Consider the following 24,601-nt stretch of genomic DNA (forward strand, 5'->3'; position numbering starts at 1 on the left):
TCACTTACAGGTGAGAAAACAAACCCTAGTTATGAACCTTGCCCTAGATCCACAGAGGTGGCCTAACTTCAGTGTCCATGCTATTACCCACAGAGCTATACTGCCATTTCCACAGGACTGAATGAATCACAAACATTAAACTCAAGGGGTTTACAACTGTGACCAAAAACAGGTTTGCTGGTTATGCAAGGATCCAGTCAAATCAAGCCCTGAAGGTCGATGGGGTAAGTGTCTCCCCCTCCAACTATCCACTGGTAATTGGTGCCAGATACTGCAGGCGGCGCTCCTCCCGTGTTTATGTATTGTTTGCAGCCAAAGATGTCAAGGTCTTAAGAGGGCACTTCTAGGTAAGTTTGTGACACAGCTTCTTAAGAGAGCCCATGGAATCTCTTGAGAAAAAAAAAATTGTCACTTTCTTCCCCACCCTTGCCCTTTCTTGGACATTGAGGTACAAAAGGTCTAAGAAAATACCTGTTGGGCTAGGGTGCCAATTATAGTTGGAGAGAACCGTAGAGAAGAGCGGGGGTCTTAGGCATAGCTGGGAATTCATGAATTGTAGCAATTCATGCTAATAATTAGGTACTGTATGAGTGTGCTTGGGGAAAATTTCTGCAAGTATAAGAACTAAATGCTAAATGCCTTTAAGGAGCTGTGACATGAGGGACCAGGCAATATTGTTCTGATTATGATTGAAACTAAGGGAAGTTTAAACAAACAAGCAAACAAAAAAGACTTTTAGGAATACTTGGGGAAGAGCACCCCCAAAAGGTTGAACTCTGCTGGCAGAGCAACTGGGGATGCAAAGCACGTTTTATGGTCACAAGTTAGGCTAGGACATTGAGGTTTCATATAAGCCACCTTCTAGGTGCCCCAAAATGCCTCTTTTTTTAAACCCTTTCAGTCTTTTAGAGTTGTAGTTCTCAAACTTAGTTGTATGTGCTCACCTCATAAGTTAAATAATACCTGAAGCCTATGGCCTACCTCCAGAGGTTCTGATTAGATTGGTTTAGTGCCCTAATTGGAAGAGTATGTCTCACCTGGAACTTTTTGGAAGTGTAAACTTTTGAGCCCCGCCCCAGACCTACTGAATCAAAACCTCTGGGTGGGGCCCAGCAATCTGTGCTTTAACCAGATCTCCTGGTGACTCTGATGTTCTCTAAAGCTTACAGGCCACTGACTTAGGCATCACGATTGTTAGAGCTCTTCAGAAAACTCTAATATGCAGTGAAATTTGAGGACCAGGAATTCAACGAACAAAACTACTTTGTAAGACTAGGTTCCGCCGCAGTGCAGGCTGGCCCCTTGGTCATGTTTTCATCCTGTCTTTAGTAAAGCCATCTGTCTCCCTCCTCTTAGAAACAAGAGTTTCCAGCAGAAATGTGGATGGAGGATAACATTCTGAGCAAGATCTAAGGTAGAGGAATTAGAGTCCCACACAACTTCTCAATGGGGTAAGAATGGCAATTAAAGCCAATATTTTATAATAACTATAAATGGAATATAACCTTTAAAAATTGTGAATCATTATATTGTACACCTATAACTTATATAATATTGTACCTCAACTATACTTCAATTTTTAAAAGTGAAAAAAAGTGGGGAAAAAAGATAGCATTACATGACTGAGAAGATGAAGAATGTGATTGTAAGCTGATTCTGAAGACAAATCTCTGATCTTGCAAAAGACCAGGTTAAAATGAAATTCTTTTTCTTCTTGATCCTTCTCTGCCTCCCTGAAAAGGACAGTGGCTGCCTCAGGTGTACCAGATCTCATGGAAGAGCTTACTTGTTCTATCTATTTGTACTTTTTTTTTTTTTTTGCGGTACGCGGGCCTCTCACTGTTGTGGCCTCTCCCGTTGTGGAGCACAGGCTCCAGACGCGCAGGCTCAGCGGCCATGGCTCACGGGCCCAGCCGCTCCGCGGCATGTGGGATCTTCCTGGACTGGGGCACGAACCCGTGTCCCCTGTATCGGCAGGCGGACTCCCAACCACTGTGCCACCAGGGAAGCCCTGTTCATACTATTTGAACAAACCACTTGCAGTTGAACGTGGACACAAGTCTTGCTGTGATTGCCTCTTAAGAAATTGGAAGGGAAGCCCTGGTAACAGAGAGATCGAAGGTGTAACCTGCAGCTGGGGATGATGGCTGAGACAGCAAAGTCTTCACATGATGGACTTAAAGACTAGCATATGTGAGATATACCAAGAAAAACTGAAGAGGTTCTGTGAGGTAGAGCAGATGCCCTTTTGTGAGATTGTAATAAGGAAGAACCTTTGTATTCTATTAGAAGTTAATCACTAAAGGGATGTTGCCTATAAGCTTAAATTATACATAATGGCCCATCTCTGGGAACCCTGCTTCCCAGGTAATAATGAGTATTAAGCTAAGACACCTTTGTTTAGCTCACAGGAAACATCCTGAGCAGGCCCACCTGTGAATGACTTCAGGGAGGAAGAAATTAACACATCCCCTCTGAAGGCTGATGGGAACCAGGAAGTGTTTGATGTTACTCCCCTTTTAGTATAAAAGGAACCTGAATTCTAACTCAGGCAGGATGGTTCTCTGGGGCATGAGCCCACCATCTTCTCGGTCTGCTGGCTTTCCAGATAAGGTTGTTATTCCTTGCCCCAACAACTCATCTCTCAATTATTGGCCTGTCGTGCAGTGAGCAGTACGAGCTTAGGCTCAGTAACAAGATCTGTTTTCTTTCTTGAGAAAACAAGCCTCACAGTGTTTACCATTAAGAAGGCAAAAATTTTCAAGGCAAAATTGTCTTCCAGATTTTAGGGATTCATTCTCAATCATTCTTTCCTCTTTAAATACCTTGGGTCTTCAAAGTGATACATATTGAAATCATTTTTCCATCCCTGACCTGTCAGCTATGGAGATTTGGGAGCCCCAAAGACCCCATTTTGAATGGGAATAATTAATTTTCACTTTATAACTCATGCCTAAGTTTGTGTTATAACTTCTATTTTATAGATCTAGCATAGCAACCTCCAAGAGGAGTTAATAGTGATCTTTCCTTTTCAGAATGAGGTCCAAGAAATCCTGGATTTTCTATGCAAGGTGTGAGAGTCTCATGAGAGGGACCTTCCTTAGAAGAGAAAAATGAACATGTACACATACCTGGCAGTCTGCCGAATAAGGATGACCACGAGATCAACAAGTCTTCGGTGAGTCCAGGCGCGTAGGTTGTAGCTCCACGTCTTACCACAGCATACAAGCACCAGTGTGTTCAAATGTGAGGACCTAGAGTGTACCACAAGGCTGAAAAATAAGTTATCCCCGCAAAGAAGCTGGCACATGAAGAAACCAGAAAAGTATCAATAATCGGACAGTCATGATCTAGAACCTATTGTGCAGTGGCTGTAGTGGATTATAAAGAAAACAAACTCGGACACCGTTTCTAGGAAATATATAAGGATTGTGCCCAAAGGCCCCTTCTTCAACTCTAATAGGGCGTGGGGAGCACAGGGAGGTCCAGAAGACACAATTATTATGTACAAAGACCTGGAAATAGGAACAAGTCAAACTCATCAGTAAACTAAAGTTACTTGGGAGAAGATAGGCAGGGTCTTATAAATCTAAAGAAATCTTAGTTGACTCCAAAGCAGTAAATTCATATCAACTAAAGTGTTAGGAGACTGGCATAGTCAGATTTTTTCTTTTTCTATGACTGGCTGTAAGCTGGGTTCAAAATAGCTAAAACTGTCACAGATCTTGATAGTTGGTTGCAGTGCTAAGCTGAACCAGGGGAATGGCAGTGGGGATGGAGAGAAGTCAACCTACTAATGATGTGTAAAGGAGACTAGTGTCTTAGTCTGTTTGGGCTCCTATAACAAAATACCACAGATTGGGTGGCTTATAAACATTTACCGCCCACAGTTCTGGAGGCTGGAAGTCCAAGATCAAGGTGCCAGCCTGGTCACAGTCTAATAAGGACCTTCTTCTGGTTCTCACTGTGTCTTCACACAGAAGGGATTAGGGAGCTCTGTGGGATCTCTTTTAGCACTAATCCCATTCATCAGGGCTTCACCTTCATGACCTCATCACCTCCCAAAGGCCCCCACCTCCTAATACCATCACATTGGGGGGTTAGGATTTTAACATAAATTTGGGGAGGATACAAATATTTAGACCATAGCAATAGCTGAGACAACTATAGAAGTATGGAGAAAATAGACACTGATAATACAGATATCTTTGAACAACTGAGTGGATATTGTTGCCTTTTTCATAGGAAGAGAATGGGGCTAGAAGCGTATGTGTGTATTCTGGATTTGTTGACTCTGAGGTACCTGCATGCTCTCTGAACAGAGATTTCCAACAATCAACATACTCAAACCTGAGAGTCTAAAAATCAGTAGAAAGAACTAAACTAGAGATGAATATTTAGCATACAGATGGTAACTGAAGACTAAGGAGCAGATAGCTGCCCAGGAAGAATATGTAAACTGAGTCATATAGGTTGGAATGATCCTAGAAAACAGGGGAAGTTCAAGGTTTTATTAGATATCAGACATCCTTGGGAATTGTCTTATTAGGACTAGAAATTGACTGTAGGACTAGAAATAGCATGTTCTATGATACAAAAAAAAGGAGTTGTGACAAGAAAATCACATTGATTCAAACGTGACTTTTTCCCATCATGTTGAAGTTTTGCGCCAGGTAAGAACAGTTGAAGGTGAAGTACACTAATATAGCCAAATGCAGCGAGCCATCAGTGTGGTAACCTCTCCACTACCATGATGACCATTCACCCTAGAGTCTTCTTGGTTCGGTTTAACCAGATACCATCTTTGAGATGCTTATTTTGTTGTTCCTCTGTGCATTTTGCCCTTGCTGCCTTAACTCCACACCCTCAATCCTCCCCTAAACTTCTACCAAATAACTTTGACTCTTTCAAAAAGCTGGTTCAACAGGTAACTGTTTCTGTGTTGTTGTCTTTGACTGTACTACATTTTTTTTAATGGCTGTTAATATTGTAATAAACATCTGGTTCAAGTTGTATACTGATTGGGGACTTCCCTGGCAGTCCTGTGGCTAAGACTTCATGCTTCCATTGCAGGGGGCATGGGTTCAACCCCTGGTTGGGGAACAAAGATCCTGCATGCCTCTTGGCCCCCCCAAAAAAAATTGTATAGTGATTGAGCATTTTGCTCCAACACTTATACAAACACTATTAGTGCATGATTTGGCACAATGTAAGGTGTCTTGAATTTTTAAGAAAATGTACAACATAGCAGAAATGCCTAATTAAAAAATGCGGCATTCCATCAAGATCAAGCTAGATTTAAATGAAAGACAGATAACTCTATTGAATCGAGGAAATAACTCATGGAAAAACCTATCAAATAATGTGTATATGTTGTTGAGAAGGGAGGCATGTTTTCAGTTTCAGAAACAGAAAGCTATGGGGCTGCTAACACAGTGAATAACGTTTAGAGTCCCACCAGGGTCTCTGACAAGATCCTACTGAGCACCCTGGCAGACCTAGCTGGTCACTGTACCACACTATGCAGGGTGAAAAGGAACTGCAAAATAATCACGTAGGAAGGTATTTATCAGAATCAAGATAAGATGTCAGTTTGCTTGATGGGTACCCTGGATACCTGCAGCCTCAGTGCTCATGCCCAATGGAAGTTTCCAGCCAAATGTAACCTCACTTAACCTAGGAGCTAATTATTTCCTAGTAGGTTAGTACAGTACTTTTAACCAATCACAACCAGACTCTTAATATTTTGGTATTGAACATGTAAAAATCTATTTAGTGTCATTCCTATCTATCAGTACATAGATTATGGTAATAGCCATGTAACTCCAATCTGAAATATACAATTGAGTCACTGACTTAAGATTTGTGATTTTAAGTGGGGACCCAAATATATACAAAGCACTGTAATATTTTAAAACTCCAGGTTTACTATTTTTATAAGCTTAATTTATCACAAGAATTTAATGCTTAGGGGAGATTTTTAAAAAATTAATTAATTAATTAATTTATTTTTGGCTGTGTTGGGTCTTCGTTTCTGTGCGAGGGCTTTCTCTAGTTGCGGCAAGCAGGGGCCACTCTTCATCACGGTGCACGGGCCTCTCACTATCGTGGCCTCTCTTGTTGCGGAGCACAGGCTCCAGACGCGCAGGCTCAGTAGTTGTGGCTCACGGGCCCAGTTGCTCTGTGACATGTGGGATCTTCCCAGACCAGGGCTGGAACCCGTGTCCCCTGCATTGGCAGGCAGATTCTCAACCACTGCGCCACCAGGGAAGCCCCAGGGTAGATTTTTAAGTCAAACAATTGAAGTTATTGACTATACCATTGTTACTGGAGGCCTATGAAAGTATCTTGTGGTAAACTGTAATTTAAATTTGAGGCATTTTCTTTTATAAATTGGCAAAATTTTTAGTTAACATTTAATAGAGGTAAGGAAGTATGATGAAATTTGGCTGTGATTCAAATTTTCTGTACTGAGTGCTCTGGATCAACTACTTAACCTCAAAATCATGAGCTTTATCAGCAGTAAAATGTATTGATACCACATACCTCACAGGATTGTGGGAAATATAGAGATTTAAAAAGAGCCTAGCACACTGTGTCACATGGTGCTATTTACAGAATTATCTTAGTTAAAACACAGTCTACAGTCTTCCAGAATAATTTACTATTTACTTAGAGTCTAAGATGGACCTTACAAGACTCCAAGATATGAGAATTTTGCTTGATGTTTAACCCTTTGATTCAAAGGTTACAATGTTTTCCTACCAGAATGAAATCATAAATTATGAAAGCTCAGGATGATAAGAATAAACGACCAGGTAATTGATATAATCTTCACAGAAGTTGGCTGCATCCAAGCTTAAAAGAAAAAAGGTAGACTGAGTAGAAAAAGAGTAGAGAAGAAGGCTGAGGAGGGAGGGACACACAGAAAAGAATGTGATTTACTTGAAGGAGAAGAGGGTGTGTGTGGGGAGTGTTGTTTGAGATAAGGGGAAAGGAGGTACTTAAGATTCCACAGGGTGGAACCAGGTTTTGGAAGGTCAGATAGCAAGCAGAAGAATTTTTTCATTATCCCGTCAGCAGTTTGAAAACCACAACAACAAAAAACCAGGCACTGATGTTTGATCAGCAGGGAATTGACTGAGGCAAAAACAAATAAAAAATAAAACCTACCAGAGACAGAATTATAAAACTTGGGAAGCTGTGCAGATTTCCCTTCCACTGAGGTCAACCGTGAACTATCTGAGATTGTCCCCTGACCTCCCATCTGTGACACATTCCTCAATCAGGCAGTTATTTCTACTCTTTTCTATCTACAAATAATGCAGTGATCACTTCTTTCAGCAAACATTCTGGAAACAATGAAATCAGGCATCATCTTCTAATGAAACTATTGTATCTAACAGCTTAAGATTAAATGGTATGGCTAAGGAAGGAACACTATGAGGTTCTAGGGTAATGGCTTAGAGAAGAATCTCTTCCTGTGAAATTGTTACTGTATCCAGGATGTTCATGAAAAACGAAAAACAAACAAAAACTTATATAGTGAGTGCCTACCAGATAGTAGCCCCTTAAAAGGACCTTGGAGATACAGCAAAGAACAAAATATCCACCCATCTACAGAGATTGAAACTCCTGAACAAAGTCCCTGGCTATTCAGTATTTTTTAGGAACGCATTAAAATGTAAATTAAGACTCCACCTCAGATCTGTCCTAACAGAGACTCTCAGGGTGGGGCGCAGAACTCTGTTTGAATGAAGCTGAGATGATTCTACTGCTCCCTGAAGTTTGACGACCACTGTCGTAGATTTATTATATGCATAGGATTTGAAACTTCACAGGTTTTCTACCTGATGGGGAGAGGGAGGGATTAAGGGAGTAGCTGAACAGACGAAAGCTCTTCAGTCTCCATTTTTCTAGCTATTTTCCCTGAAGGAAATACCTAGGATTACAAAGAAAGGTAAGCTTTTCTCTGAAGATCATTTCCTTAATCATGGTTTTCTTTAAATACCTAAACTTGATTTTAATATTTATGGAAGCTTTAAAAATATATATGCCATGGAATGGTATAAAAGGGTAAGTGAGAAAGCCAGGGCCAAAAAATAAATAAAATTGGGAAAAACAAGGATAGGTATGAATTTGGCACATAGATAAAATTATACTCATGAGACAAATTATTCTACTTTGCTTTCTCTTGGTTTCTGTAAAAATATGTAATCTCTGTTCTCTGCTCCTGATTTCCCTTTGTGCTGGTTTGATTTAAAATATGTCTAAAAATATTATTAGGTAAAATAGATACAAAGAAAATGATTATGAATGGTAGGAAGGTATTTCAAGTTGGGCAGTTACAGAAAGGCCTCTCTGAGGAAGTGGTGTTTGAGCTGAGAACTGTAGGGAGGAAAGAAGGAGCTGGAATGGCAGAATCTTGAGAGAAAAGCATGGCCAGCTGGGGAAGCGGAAAGAGCACAGATAAATTTGTCGTAGTTGGAATGGACAATGAATGGTTGGAGGAAAGCAATAGGTGAGATTAAATGCGGGCAGGAGGCCAGACCATCTAGGACTGTTAGTCATTTGGACTGTATCCTAAATGCTATGGAAAGTTGTTAGAAATGATTAGAAACCTGATTTAGGTTTTAAATTAATAGTCTGGTTGTTAAGCTGAGGAGTTGGAGACAGGAGTGGGACAGGGTTGAATATGACCTAGTTGAGATGATGAAATGATGGTGGCTTAAACTTAATGATGATATTTTAAAGTAAGTTGGGGGAAGGGAAGGCTTCTGAATATTGAAATCTGAATAATGTTATAGTTAGGTGGGATGCTTATTAGACTTAACTGCAAATGAGTTGGGAGTTCTGGGTCTGGGCAGAAGCTTAAATTGGAGAGTGGTACTTAAACTTTTGGAAGTAAATGTGATTACCTGGGAGACATTGGAACTAGAATAAGGCAAGGGACAAGAACTGACCCTGGAAGAACACCCAAACTTAGAGGTTCAAGAGGATTCCAAGCCAAAAAAGAATGCTGGGAAACAGACGAGTAACGTAGGAGGGATGTCATTTACATGATCTTGAATCCAAAGAGAAGAAACCATTCCAAGAGGAGGGTCCTGGCCAACTATGTTGACTGCTGAGAGCTCAAGTAAGATAAAGCCAGGAGTGACTACTGGCTTTCTAAACTTCTTCATTTTTTGTAACTGATCAGTTTTTTTTTTTTCCAGTCTAGGACAAGTTCAGGGAGGCAAGACAAGAGAAGCCACAAGGGTTTGAAGGACCCAGCAAGAAAAAATTGAAGTAAAGTCAAATCCAAATGATACATAGAGAGAAAATATTTGCAATTTGTATAATAAGCAGATAATCTTTTCAGTGTATGTCTTAAAATTAAGAAAAAAGACCAAAAACCTGGTAGGAAAAAACAGCTGAAAGGCTTAAACATGGTTCATAGAAAAAGAAATGAAAATGGCTCTTAAGCATATGAAAATAATAGCTTTATTAATAATAAAATAAATGCAAGCTATAAATAAGGATACAATTTCTCACTGACCAAGTGAAGTTTGACACCTTCTCAGGTTGTTTGAAATGCAAAATTACATGATCTTTGTTGTTGGGAATCTGGCAAAATGTACCAGAATTACAGGTGCATTACTATATTCATAATTAGAACTTTTAAGAAATATTAAAAATAAATATAACATTTTTATGAAGAACCTTTTCTGAATAATTCTCGAGACAAGTGGCATGGTTTTACAATTTTGCAAATCTCTTTAATTTCTCGTTTATATCTACTCCAGCATTCCATCTATTGCAGTGTTTTTTGTTTATAGTTTTTTAAAAAATATTTATTTATTTATTTTTGGCTGTGTTGGGTCTTCGTTTCTGTGCGAGGGCTTTCTCTAATTGCGGCAAGCGGGGGCCACTCTTCATCGCGGTGCGCGGGCCTCTCCCTGTCGCGGCCTCTCTTGTTGCGGACCACAGGCTCCAGACGCGCAGGCTCAGTAGTTGTGGCTCATGGGCCTAGTTGCTCCGCGGCATGTGGAATCTTCCCAGACCAGGGCTCGAACCTGTGTCCCCTGAATTGGCAGGCAGATTCTCAACCACTGTGCCACCAGGGAAGCCCAGCAGTGTTTTTTTTTTTAATAAATATTTTTAATTTTATTTAATTTAAAATTTATTTTATTATTTTATTTTTGGCTGCCTTGGGTCTTTGTTGCTGTGCATGGGCTTTTCTATAGTGGAGGCGAGCAGGGGCTACTGTTCCTTGCGGTGCGCGCGCTTCTCATTGCAGTGGCTTCTCTTGTTGCAAAGCACAGGCTCTAGGCATACAGGCTTCCGTAGTTGCAGCACGCGGGCTCAGTAGTTGTGGCTTGCGAACTCTAGAGCGCAGGCTCAGTAGTTGTGGCGCATGGGCTTAGTTGCTCCGCGGCACGTGGGATCTTCCCGGACCAGGGCTCGAACCCATGTCCCCTGCATTGGCAGGCAGATTCTTAACCACTGCGCCACCAGGGAAGCCCTATTGCAATGTTATTTTAGTTGACGTACAGGAAGAAAATCTATCCTCACACGAATACATAGTTGGAAAAGGGGAGATCATTCTAATACCTTTTTCAGATAATTGTGTTTTTCTTTTTTTTGAAATCATATTAATGAACATTTGTCCTCTGTAACATTAAAATCCATTGATCTGTCTTATACTTTGAGTTCACTTTACCCTTGCATAATCTTGTAACATCATGCATTGGTCTTTTGGAAAACAATTGGTTCACCGAATTTGCAGATTTTCCAAATGTTGACACATTTCATTATGCAATAGCAAAAAAAACCCAGTTGTTAATATTGCTACCAATTTCATCAGAAAAGACCAAGTAGTGGGAAACTGTCAAGCTTAGAATAGTAGATACAAGTTTTCCAAAACTCTCATTTTTGCTTAAAAGCTCCAATTTTATCATTGGGAACTAATACACTCACTTGGTTTCCTTGAAATGACAGGGTCATTCTGTCAGTGTTTGAGAAAATGTCTTTCCAAATCACTACATCTGAATGACCACAGTTTGTCTCATTTGTTCTTTCTACTAAAAATGACCTATGAAAAAACGCCGCTAGTATGGCTTACAACTCAAACAATCATAGAAAATGCTTTTTTGTGAGACAACCATTGTTTTTCCATATGCAGCATAAATGCTTTACACATATTTTCCATCTTGTCACCCAGAATGCTAAGTCTTGTACTCAGGGTTGAGATTTAATACTTTACTATTGCATCAAGAAATAAGAATGTTCTTAAGTAAAACAGGCTTTTTTTTTTCTCTTTTAAACTGGGAGCATGGAAATAGGTAGAGATTTTAAAAATACAATAAATGACTATGGTGCTACTTCCTTGATTAATGGTAAGACACCAGCAGTTTTATCTACTATCAGTGCAAATGTCAACACGGTGAAAAGGCAAATCAAGTCTGCTGCTTTAATATGTACCCTAAAAAAATATGTGTCATCACGTATATAAGAGTAACAACTTCAGACATTTTTTTTGAAGTTTTGCATATCTTAAAAATTAAAAGAGGGTGAAGAGATTGATTGGTTGATGATCAAGTTTGGGTGGAATTGAGAGCGTGAGAGGCAGAAGAAGCTAATAAATCCAGAAATGGAAGTTTGGGAGTTCTGCACTCTGGCAGGTCAATTCCTTTCAAGAGCTATTGTCAAAAGAACTGGCTAATGAGATGGACTGGGCAGATGTAAATTAGAGAATTTTGATCAATTAATACTCGGTGTTATGGTGTCACCCAACAACGGCTAGAGATGGGATTAAACAAGGAAACTAAGGCAATTCTTTATTGGGAAGGAGATTCCCAAATTCAGTAGGTAATACATTTTAAGAATATAATTAAAATGTTTCTAGTGAAAAGGTAGAATTGTTGCTCAAAGGTAATCAGAATTATCTGGATGTAAGAGATTATAGATCCCTTGTTCTGTTTCCTTAAAATCTGTATGTACATATGTATATCTGTGCATATGTACATATATATATACATGTATATATGAAAAAATATATGTATATGTACATATAAATGTGTGCAATTTCGCTTTACTATGTTTGAAAAGGTTTTATTTATTTGGGGGGGTTGTTTTATTTATTTATTTATTTTAAAATCTATTTTATTTATTTATTTATTTGTTTGTTTTTGGCTGCGTTGGGTCTTCCTTGATGCGTGCGTGCTTTCTCTAGTTGCAGCGAGCCGCTGGCTACTCCTCGGTGCAGGGCGTGGGCTTCTCATTGCGTTGGCTTCTCCTCTTGAGAAGCATGGGCTCTAGGCACGCGGGCTTCCGTAGTTGTGGCTCGCGGGCTCTAGAGCGCAGGCTCAGTAGTTGTGGCGCACGGGCTTCGTTGCTCTGCGCCATGTGGGAACTTCCCGGACTAGGGTTTAAACCCTTGTCCCCTGCATTGGCAGGCGGATTCTTAACCACTGTGCCACTAGGGAAGCCCTATTTACTTTTTTAACGAACACCTTTTAATGGCCAAGTCTCTAGTGAGACGTGCTTTGGGCTTCGGGCGCAAACCTTGCCTTACCTCACTCAGGCGCATGTGCACTTAGGGAGTCCAAAAGGGCGCTTTTCTCATGTATGCGCACCTTGAAATCTGAAAGTAAGCCCTTCCTTAAACGTAGTAACCCGTTGCCTCACCTTTCTGTGGTTTAAGGAGGTATACAAGGAGGCCCTTGCTTTTTGGCTCGTGCAAGCACTGGGTGAGTGATTCCTTTAATTTGCGACCTGAGTGCCTGAGGCTAGGCTCTGCCTCTGCCTCCCCTTAGTCCCGGAAGCTCCTAAGTTCCTCTCATGCTCTTTGCAGCAGTGTGCCTTCTTTGAGCACCATTTTTTTTCTTTTCTTTTTTCTTTTTTTCAGGCCATGCCGCATGGCAGGTGGGATCTTAGTTCCCTGATCCGTGCCCCCTGCAGTGTAAGGGCTTAGTCTTAACCACTGGACCACCAGGGAAGTCCCTCTTTTTTTTTTTAATGACTTGCAGGGAGGTGGCTTGCTGTGTTGTCACTTGTAAATAATTTTCAACCAATTGCTTGAAATTCTTAGGAAACTTGATCGTTCGTGTAACTCCTGTCTCCTTTCCCAAGCACGTGGCTGCCAAAGATTTGCTGGATTTGAGGAGTCCAGGATGCACTGAGCTGCTGACGCTTGACTGCGGACTGAGGTTAACAAGTGTATGCACTAGAACACTGCCACTCTTTTCCTTTTCAGAGTACGGGGAGGTGTATTCCACATCAGAAGCAGCCCAATTTTCAACTAGGGCCACCTGCCGGCATGTCCAAAAGGCTCCGCTCCCAGTTAGAGCAAGAAATCCCAGAAGATGCCCACTATGAGATACATCTGGAGCCACCACAGCGGTTCTGCCATGATGACCAAATCACGCTTTGTGACAAGTACTTCACGTCCCAGGAGCACAAGAATCACGTGGTATATGGAGTACAAGAGGCTGCTGAGAATTATAGGGTAAGCTTCATGCAGATCCCAGACCACTGTCATTCTGGCTGCCTCCTCTTATTTATTACCTTATTTATTTGGAGGACAGATATTCTGATCCTCCAAGACCATTCCCTTAGTTGATGTTTATCAAAGAATACTAGATAAGTACCATATTTAGACCTTCAACTTCAAGGCTAGGAAAACATTGTAATCAGGGCTATTGGCCTTTCAGTTGTCTAAGGTTAGGAATCTATCTGTTGTAAAGCAATTACTTTACCTGGAATTCTGTGATATATTTCTCTGCAGAAGTTATTCCAGGAGATATTGAACACATTGAAGGAGAAACTTGAAGTAGCTAAAAGCATATTGGCTGATGAGCAAGAAAGAATGGTGATGATGCAGGTCAGTGCTTATCTTGATCCTTAGGGGGAAATTACCCATAATGTTGGATAGCAAATAATATAAACACAATCAAATGACAAAGCAGGAAAAACTACTTGAAATCCATAGGTAGGAAAAGTGTTAATTTCTTCACGTGTAAAAAGCTCTTAAAAGTCAATAAGCAGGGGACTTCCCTGGTGGTCCAGTGGTTAACACTCCAGGCTCCCACTGTAGGGGGCATGGGTTCTAACCCTGATTGGGGAACTAAGATCCCACATGCCGCACAGCCAAAAAAAAAGTCAATGAGCAAAAGACTAGAAACTCCACAGAAAAATGATCAGACATGAGAGTTGACAGAAAAGAAAATGCAGATATCTTTTGAACATACTGAATTGGTCCATAAGCTCATGGTAAGAGAAATACAAATTAACTATATTAAATTTGTTAGTGAGATGGCATTTGCATCCCTTATTGGCAAAGACTGATAGCACAGTTTATAACAATGCCATAGGAGAATGAGCATCTTATGTACTTTTTTTGGTGGCCATGTAAATCCTGAAGCCATTTAAAGGGCAATTTAGGAATTACTATTCCAGGGTGGGGGGGGGTATAAATTAGGAGTTTGGGATTGACATATACAGTACTATATATAAAACAGATATATATATTTAGATCTATAAATATACATATTTTATATATAGGGAGAAGAATCTGAGAAATACATGTGTAACTGAGTCACTTTGCTGTACACCTGAAACTAACACCAACATTGTGTCAACTATACTTCAATAAAAAAAAAATAAAGAATTACTATTCAAATTGAGGAATCACCATCCATTATGCACATTTCACTTCTAATTTCAGACCCTCCCTTCATATGTAACTGTTCTGCTAGTTATACTAGATTCTCATCCAGTTGAGGATGGTAGGCATTTTTTTCAGCTCCAAGCACCATATATTAACAAATATTGGGGCCCCACTGTTTGCCAGGAGCTATGCTAGGTGCTGGGGATACAGTAGTGAAAAGAAAAACAAAACAAACAATGCTGGCCTTGTGCAATTGACATTCTAGTGGAGGTAAACAAGTAAAATGTGTAGTATGTTACATTGTTAAGTGCTGTACATTTTATTTAAAAAAACAGGAAAGAGTGATGAGATGTACTTTTAAACAAAGTGATCAGGACCTTGTCATTCCAAAATTGGTTTTGAGAAGACTCGAGGAGGTGAGGAAGTGAGCTGTGCAGTCATGGGAAGAATATTCTAGGCAGAGGGAAGGGCAAGTACAAAGATCTCAAGACTGGTGTGTCCTTGGTTGGGGTTATGAAGGAAGTGGAGGCTAATAGGTGATGAGATCAGAAGGCCACATCTTATAAGGAAGTTGATTTTCTTTTCTTTTTTCTCTCTTTTTAAAAATTTATTATTTTTTAATGAAAAAAGGAAGCCAGTGGAAACTTTTGAACAGAGCAGTAATGTGATCTAACTTCCATTTTCGTAGGAATAGTCTAGCTGCTGAATGAGAATAAGACTGTAGGAGGGTGAGAGCACAGGTGGGGGGACCTGAAGGGGACTCTTTGCAATAGTCAAGGACAGGTAATGGTGAACTGCGGGGGAAGGGTGGTAGAAGTGGTGAGAATAGTCAGGTTCTTGATAAATCTTGACTCCACAGAGTCTCAGGAGGTTAAATATGGTCATTAAGCTGACTACTCCCAATGGATGTCTTTAGCTCAGACTTCCCGGTGGTGGGTTTTCATGTCCGACTTCCTGCCTAGCATCTCTCCTTGGATGGCTAACTGACTAATCAAAATTGACATATCCCACACTCAGCTGCTGATACCCTCCCCACTCTGGAGCCTATCCCTTCCGTACTTTTCCTTTCTATGTTTTGGCAACTGTATTCTTTGTCTAAAAACCTTAGAGTCACCTTTTGATTCCTCTTTTCTCACACCCCCTATCCAAAGCATCTCACACCCCCTATCCAAAGCAGCAAAAGCCATTGGTGCTGCCTTCCGGTTTTCCTGGTCTCCTTTTTGGTCACTGAGGTTGTAGAGATTCCTCAGTTTTCTAAGTCAATTAACATTTCTTCATCTGCATTTCATGTTCTAAGATAGTAGTGATATCTTGGCTGATGTTGACTCTGAAATTCTCTCTGTCCTTTGTATTATGTATCTGTTACTTCTTCCCCTGTACTTTTATATTTCCTTGTCTTTATATTAAAATTATAGATGGAAAGTAACCATAGGTATTTATCTGTGGTGTTTAACCTGAATTCTGTCATCTATGGTGAAGGAAGAAGAACAGAATTTTAAAGCAATGATTGAGTCTGAATATAGGATAAGGTTCTGGTTGATGATTGAAGAAAACAAAGTGAACTTCCAGAGTCCAGAAGGGTGCGGATTCAACCTGAACTTGAGAGAAGCCAGTCAGAACCAACTGATGGAGTTTGCCACAAAGCTAAAGGAGAAGTTCCAGGAAATACTACAGGTGAGATGTGAAACATGGCATCTTAACAATATTTGGGAAATGAGAGAAAGAAGAGCTGAACAGTATGTCAATTCTAGAATAAGACATCCACTGACAACCATGGATCTATTAAAAGAAGGGATATAGTCATCCAGCAATTCTATTTCTGATAATTTATCTCGCAAATATACTTACATGCATATAAAAAGACACGTGGGTAAGGAAGTGCGGTAAAATTATTTCAGTATAGAGCCGTGGCTTTGAGGTAGTCTTTGAAGCCAGATTGATGAGATTCGTATCTGGGTTCTGCAATTTACTAGCCTCTAGGTGACCTTAGACATGTTGCTTAACCTCTGACTTGGTTTCCTTAGCTGTAAAATGAGGATAATAGCCCTTAGTTCATAACATTGTTGTGAGGCTTCAGTGTGATAATCTACATAAAGCTCTTTAAATAGTGTTTGTATGTGTGTACATTATTGTGTAATGTAAGTATTAGGTGTTACTATAATATTTGTTGATAGGAAGAGAGTAGATACAACCTGTATCCATCACTGTTGGACTCATGAACTACATTGTACAGGACATACAATGGAATGCTCTTCAGCGTTTAGAAAAGATAACATGGCTCTATATGTATACATAAGGAATGCTCTCCAAGAGCATATTATTTATTAAGAAAAAAGCAAGCTGTCAGATCAGCAGTGGAGTATGATATCACTTGAGTTAAGAAAAAAATAACATGGAACATTCATGTATTTAACTAGGTGGAGCTTCTTTGCAAGGATAGAAAGGAAACTGGTATCCTTTTTGGTTTGATTATCTATTTTATTCTCATCAGTGAATTTAATTTTTAATTAAATTATAATAAGTCATAGTTTTAATTTAATGAAGGAAATAGGAAACTTCCTGAACAAAACTGCACAGCAAAAAAAAGTGATCTGTTTTAGGTCCAGGTTGTGAACTGATTAAGTAGACTATGTGGATACTGTCCACATCAACATAAATATATTGTGTCAAAGAATCAAGTTTCTATTGAGGTGTCTTGCTTGACACAGACGAATATCCTGGCCTTGTCTAATTATTTCTGTTTCTGGGGTGGCAGGCAGTAAAGCAGGTTTTTAAAGAGATGGTTGAATTAGTGAATAAGAGAAATTGTCAGCTGTTGAATAGTAATAAGGATGCTTCTGCAGAGACTGAACTGTTTGGGGAGAGAGAACATGAGTAAACTGAGGGAGAGTGAAGTCAGGCTCTCTGAACAGATCTGCGGCCTCCAGAAGATCACCACAGAGCTGGAGAAGAAGTGTGGGCAATCTGCCTCAGCATTGCTCCAGGTAAGATTCTGGGAATAACCTTCACTACAGTATTTGAGAAATGAGAAGTGGACAGTACTTATTAGGGGCCAGTTCTAGAACACAGTACCCAGTGATCTTCAGTCATACGTGAAGGCTACCAAAAGCATTATGACTCATTATAAAATCATGGTATGTATAGAGCTGCTTCACTGATCAGTAGTAAATATGAATTGAGATGTCCTTTAATAAGGTAAATAATTGGTTAGTCAAATTATGATGTATCCCTACAATAGAATATTCTGCAACCATAAAAAAACGAGTAAAGCAGTTCTAAATGCACTAAAAGATTATCTTCAGGATATCTCATTAAGTGAAAAAAACATGCAGAAAACTTTTTGTTATTTAGAGAATATGTATAAGCGTATATGCTCATTAACATTCAGACAACCTCTGGCAAAATAAACACAAACATAGTAATCAGCAGTAACCTTGGGAAACAAGGGTGAGACTTACTTGTATAGTATTGTTTGTTTTTTAAACTGTTTTGATTCTTTGTAGTTTTTATTTTTTTATTTTTGGCCAGGCTGCGCAGCTTGTGGGATCTTAGTTCCCAACCAGGAACTGAACCCGGGCCCTTGGCAGTGAGAGTGCAGAGTCCTAACCACTGGACCCCCAGGGAATTGCCAGTATTGTGTATTTTAAATTTTGTTGAGTAACATGCATTACTATTTTCAAAAAGTAAATTTTTATCTTTTGAAGACTGTTTATATCCTTCTGCCAAGCCCACATTTGCAATATGAGTACTTTGAGAAGCCCCTGCACATAAACCCTTAGGTTCTGTTCTAGAGCCATGCGTAGTTCCAGACAGTGCAGATAGGTGTGACCGAGTTATGTTCAGTTCCTGACCTGGTTCCAGCCACTATCCCCAGCTTAGCAGGCTCAATTCTTTTCTTTTTTGTTTGTTTGTTTTTTAATAACTAATGAGTTTATTATTGTTTTAAATGAATGACTAAAGAGCAATTTCTAAATCTTTCCAACTTTAAATTCCAAGAAGATAAACAGCAAGACAGCCCCATTGCAGAAATGCCCCGGGGGCCTCAATCAATCACAAGGCCCTGGAGTCCGGGAGCCTCTGTTTCAGGGGCTGAAGAACAGGGCAGCCGGCAACCCCAGGGTCTGGGTGCCCCACCATGCCCGTGGCTCCCACCCCTGCCACTGCCAGGCCCCCCCAGCCCCTCCCCACAGGGGGCTTCCTTCTGGGCCTACTGGGCCCGCCACCCCCAGGTCCTGAACCCACTGCCTCTCAGGAGTCTCCGAGGGCGCCCTGCCCCTCCACCGGCCGCCCCTGGGTTCCCACCCGCCCAGGAACACCCACGCCCCAACACCCACAGGGGACAGAAGCACTTGCGGCCACACAAAGGCCCATTCCCACACCCAGCGTGGGTCAGTGGCCCCGTCCCGTGCGCCCCTGGGTCCCCCCCTTCCTGCATCTGCCCAAGGCCTGAGTGGGTCACCACAGGGCTGGCTGGGGCCCAGGGTGTCCCAGATGTACCCCCGCCCTGCCACCCAGGGCTCAGCAGGCCCCTCTTCGGGGAACAAAGCCCACCCTTCCCACAGGTGGACACTCCCGGGGCAGGGACCCCCAGAGCCTGCCCCCCCACCCCACGAGGCTATGCCTGTCTCTGTGGCTGCAGGAAGCCCGGGCGGAGGACGCGGGGCAGCAGGCTCAATTCCTGCCAGCCCCAGGACAGAAAGCAAATAGACGGGCAGAATTTGAATGTGGAGCATTGTGAATTTGAGGTATAGAAGATTAAATCCCTTGGGAATATAACAGTGATTTCAAGCATTTTTCTGACTTTTCCTATTCAGTGTCGAACTTTGGTATCTGAGAATTAGCACCATGAGGCTGAAGAAATTACATGGAAATCGAGTTTCATTATTATAAGAGAAAATACTTTCATGAGCACAATTCACAAAAGGCTTGGCTTAAATACCTGCTAGTAATTTTGTCTCTTTTCACCCCGTAGAATGCAAGATATTCTTTGGAAAGGTAAGTTATTCATTTTGGAAACACTTAGGTCAGATTGACAATCTGATTTGTGAGCACACAGGGGTTAGAGATGTTGGGGTGCGGATAGCAAGGCCATGTAATGAGATCCATCCTCTGGATGGAGGGGCCTGCGGTCTACACAGGTAACTGAGATTGTCCTTTCTTTAACAGGAGTGAGTCACTACTGCTTCAGTGTCTAGAGCCCGCCCGAATCACAGACCTGAGTTTATGCCAAATAACAGGAATGAGCAAAATGCTAGAAGTGCTGCAAAGTGAGTTGACACACATCCATGATCACAGGACACTTTACATTTGTATTTGAGGATAAAATGAACATCCTACCATAAGTGAAATTCCAGATAGCTTAAGGATTTAAAACTACTCTATTTGCAAATATTTCTCTCCTGTGGTTTATATTTTCATTTGCCTAATAGTGTCTTTTGAAGAGCAGAAGTTTTAGATTTTGAAGTTACCTTTTTCTTTTTTAAATGGTGTGTGCTTTTTGTGTCCTAAGAAATCTTTTTTTACCCCAACAAAGATTTCTTTCTAGAATTTTTACAGTTTTAGTTTTTGCATTTAGGTCTATTGTTCATTTAAAGTTTTGTGTTCATTTAAAGTTGTTTTTTGGCTGCACTGTGTGGCATGCAGAATCTTAGTGCCCTGACCAGGGATCGAACCAGTGGAAGCACAGGGTCTTAACCACTGGACTGCCAGTGGGACCCCTAAAGTTATATTTATGTACGATTCGAGATATGGTACAACTCCCCTCCTCTTTTAGTACATGTATGTATCCAGTTGTTCCAACATCATTTGTTAAAAATCCGTGGGCACATATGAGCAGATCTATGTCAAGTCTAATAGGTCCATTGATCATTCTATCTATCCTTTTGCTAATACCACGTTGGCTTGATTGATTACTCTACAAAAAGTCTTAAAATTGGGCACTGTGAGTTCTTCAGATTTGTTCCTTCAAAAATAATTTTGGCTACTCTAAATTCTTCACATAAATTTTAAAATGAGCTTGTTGGCATCTACAAAAAACCTGCTGGGGTTTTGAGTGGTATTACACTGAATCTATAGAACAATTTAGGGATATGGTGGTATATCTCCCTTTATTTAGGTCATCTTTGATTTCTCTCAACATAGTTTTCAGCTAATATTGTACATATTTAATTAGATACCTAAGTATTTTTTAGTTCTATTCATGGAATTAAACATCAACTTCTAATTGAAATTTTATTTATTTCTAGTTTATCGATGGTATATAGAAATATTCGTGCATATTGATTGACATTGTATCTTACAACTGTGCTAAACTGATTTATTAGATCTAGTGACTTTTATAGATTTTGAGGGGATTCTCTACAAAGATATTCAAGTAATCTATAAATATAGACTTTTTTTTTCTTCCTTTCTGTAAGCCTTTTCTGTATTCTTCTTACCTTTTGCACTTACTAGCGCCTTCAATATGATGAATAGGAGTGGTGAGAATCATCTACCTTCTTCCTGATCTTAGGAAGAAAGAAAGCATTGTTTTTCACCTTTAAGTTTAACGTTAGCTGTAGGTTTTTCATAGTTGCCTTTTGTCAAGTTGAGGAAGTTCCCTGTCTACTCCTGATTCACTAAAACTTTGTATCATGAACAGATGTTGAAATTATTAGATGCTTTTTTCTGTATCTACCAAAATATTTATTTTTTTCCTTTATATATTGATATGGTGAATTATATTTGCTTCATATGTTGAACCACCCTTTCATTCCCAAGATAAACTCTTGGTAATAATGTTTTAGCCATTTTACATATTGCCAGATTCAATGTAGTAATGGTTTTTAAAGAATTTTTGCATTTATGCTAATGAGACATTTTTCTGTAGCTTTCTTGTAATCCATTGGCACTTTATTTAATACATTTTATTTCTATTTCTAGATAAGGTATTTAGTTCTTTGTCAAATCCACTTAGTCTTGCTTTCTTTAGTTTCCTATATTCTGTAGATACTTTTAAGTTTTTCTTTTTTTTTTTAAGCATAGTAAGCAAAAATTATTGTAGAGTTTGCCTGGCAATTCCAGTATGTAAAATTCTTCAGATTTTTTAAAAATAAATTTATTCATTTATTATTTTTGGCTGCATTGGGTCTTCGTTGCTGCAAGCGGGGGCTACTCTTTGTTGTAGTGCACTGGCTTCTCATTGCAGTGGCTTCTTTTGTTGCAGAGCACAGGCTCTAGGCATGCAGGCTTCAGTAGTTGTGGCATGTGGGCTTAGTAGTTGTGGCTCACAGGCTCTAGAGCGCAGGCTCAGTCGTTGTGGCACACGGGCTTAGTTGCTCCGTGGTGTGTGGGAACTTCCCAGACTAGGGATCAAACCCATGTCCCCTGCAATGGCAGGCGGATTCTTAACCACTGCGCCACCAGGGAAGTCCTTCAGATTTATTTCTGCTAGTCTCACTCAGTAGTACTTTTTTACTTTGAGTGTGTGGTTAATGATTTTTTTAATAGTAAGCTTTCCTTTTTTCCTTAAATATTATTTTTAGAAGTTCTTTGAGGACAGAAATGAAGGTGTACATACTTCTAGAGAAAATTTGCATTTATTTCTGCCAGTCTTCTGGAAATACTAGGAGCCTGGGACAAGTTGAAATTTAAAATTCAAGGCTTGTGGCTTTTAAGACCACTTTAATAATGATATGAATTAAGTGCAGAGATTTAAGTTCATTTGCCCATAAAACTTGCTGCTGGATTAGATGTTAAAGAAAGAAATCAAGGACTACTACAGGTTTATGGCTTGACCAACTATAAAGCAATAAATGTTCTACTGAAAAGTAGAAACTGGGAAGGGATAGATTTGGAGTTCCATTTTGGATGGAGTATGTTTGAAATTTCTGCGTTTTGTTCAACTGGTATTTGTCAACTTTTTTATGGAGTAAGTCATGAACATATAGAAGATATTTAAAACTGAGGCTATATAAAGGCACTTAGGGGAAAAGAATACAAGTAGTGAAAAGTAAGACCCAGGACCAATCCCTGAGAAATCAGAATATTTAAAAGTTGAACAGAAAGAAATGAGAAGGAACAGTTAGCGATATGAAGGCACATACCACTTTCATTCACATATAAGAAATCACAGTGAGCGTTCTTGATCTCAGCTTGATTTTTCTGGAGGATTCTCCCAGGATTTCTGGCCTCTGATATGTTCTCTTTTGATTTACTCAATATTAAGGGCCTGCTGGCAGCAGTTTCTAAGTATCTGTCACATCTTGGTGATATTTAAGATGAAGAAAGCAGTTCAGTCACAGGATAGAGCCATGAATTAACTGCTCTATTAGAAGACTTAATGTTTCTGGCTGTTCCAGGCTTGGAGAAGATCTTTAGGGACTAGAGTTGGGTCTCAGGTGATACTGGGCTAGGACTGAGTATCAGGTCATTTTTATAGCCTGGCACAATTCCTTTCTGTTTTGAGAGGTATTTCTAAACCTCTCCGTAGTTCATTATTCATTGTTTTGTTCTTCTTCCTCAGATAGATTTCATTTTAATCTCCTTCCATTATCTTATTGACTTTGTTCCTTTGTGATGTCCATTTCTTTTTTTTTTCTTTTTTGGCATTGGAAGCATGGGAGTCATAACCACTAGGCCACCAGGAAATTCCCCCATTTCTTGAAACAGCTTAGGGGTCCCTTTATCTGCTTACTTTTTTTTTTTTTTTTTGCGGTACGCGGGCCTCTCACTGTTGCGGCCCCTCCTGCTGCGGAGCACAGGCTCCGGACGCGCAGGCTCAGTGGCCATAGCTCATGGGCCCAGCCGCTCCGCGGCATGTGGGATCTTCCCGGACTGGGGCACGAACCCGTGTCCCCTGCATCGGCAGGCGGACTCTCAACCACTGCGCCACCAGGGAAGCCCGGGTCCCTTTATCTGTGCTCTCCTAGATTGCATCTCCCATATCTGTGCCTGAGACCCATGCCCACTCATGAGGAAGCCCCTGCATGTGAGAAATCATCAGTCTCTGGCACTGACAAGCCCCTAGGTTAACTAAATTTCTTTCTCCCTGCAGGACCTATAACTTTGGACCCTAAGACAGCTCATCCCTGTCTGGTCTTATCTGAGGATCTGAGAAGTGTGAGACTCAGAAATGTGCAGCAGGATGTACCCAGTCACCCAGAGAGATTTGACTTCAGCGCCACTGTGTTGGGTGTGGAGAGCTTCACCTCAGGGCGGCACTACTGGGAGGTGGATGTGGAAAAGGCAACACAGTGGCAGCTGGGCGTACACGGAAGCTCTGCCAGCAGAAGTGCTTCCGGAGATAAGGTCTTATTCACAGGATCCATTATGGGAACTGATTATACTTTCTGGGCTTTTCCCCCTTTAAAAAGGGTTTCCTGGAGAGAGCAAATGCACAGAGTTGGAGTTTTCCTGGACTATGAGTATGGCCAGATATCCTTCTATGATGTGACAAAGAGATCCCTCATCTATAATTTCTCTGATCTCGCCTTCCAAGGAGCTCTCAGGCCTGTATTTTCTCTTTGTATTTCAAATGGAGGCATGAATTCAGACTCTCTGAGCATCTGCCTCCCTCACGTTTCTTCTTGTAATGGTACTTTTAGCCCTCAACCTTCTTTGGTGTGAAATCTAAGACCACAAGAGGCCAGAATATTACAAGCATGACTTTATATAAATTATTTTACAAAGTAATCCAATAAAAGATTTTTAGCACTTGAGTTGGAACCCAGGTTAACACCCCAGAGCCTTTGCATTCATGTGGCTTTCAACACGCATTTCGTGGAAGAGGTTACATTTAACCTGAATCATGGATGATAATAACTGAAGGGCTCCACGTTAATTAGAACAGCAAATGCCTATGCAGCATAAGATTGGGAAATTAGAGACGGAAATAGTCTGGGATCCTTAAGACTAGGTTAAGGACTCTAGAGATTTCTGAAAACAGAATTGGGTATAATCAAGACTTTAGAT

The 24,601-nt window shown here is 40.4% G+C and overlaps 1 protein-coding gene across 1 annotated transcript; it reads left to right on the forward strand.

The window, feature by feature from the left end:
- Positions 1-13,300: 13,300 nt before the first annotated feature.
- Positions 13,301-24,256, forward strand: TRIML2 (tripartite motif family like 2). The gene is made up of 7 exons (XM_060001512.1): positions 13,301-13,489; positions 13,769-13,864; positions 16,130-16,324; positions 17,494-17,634; positions 19,623-19,645; positions 19,817-19,917; positions 23,685-24,256. Exons 1-7 carry the CDS (start codon positions 13,301-13,303, stop codon positions 24,254-24,256), a joined length of 1,317 nt encoding a protein of 438 aa, XP_059857495.1.
- The last annotated feature ends 345 nt before the right edge of the window (positions 24,257-24,601 follow it).

This window comes from Delphinus delphis, chromosome 21 (assembly GCF_949987515.2).
Source record: "Delphinus delphis chromosome 21, mDelDel1.2, whole genome shotgun sequence".
Lineage (NCBI taxonomy): Eukaryota > Metazoa > Chordata > Mammalia > Artiodactyla > Delphinidae > Delphinus > Delphinus delphis.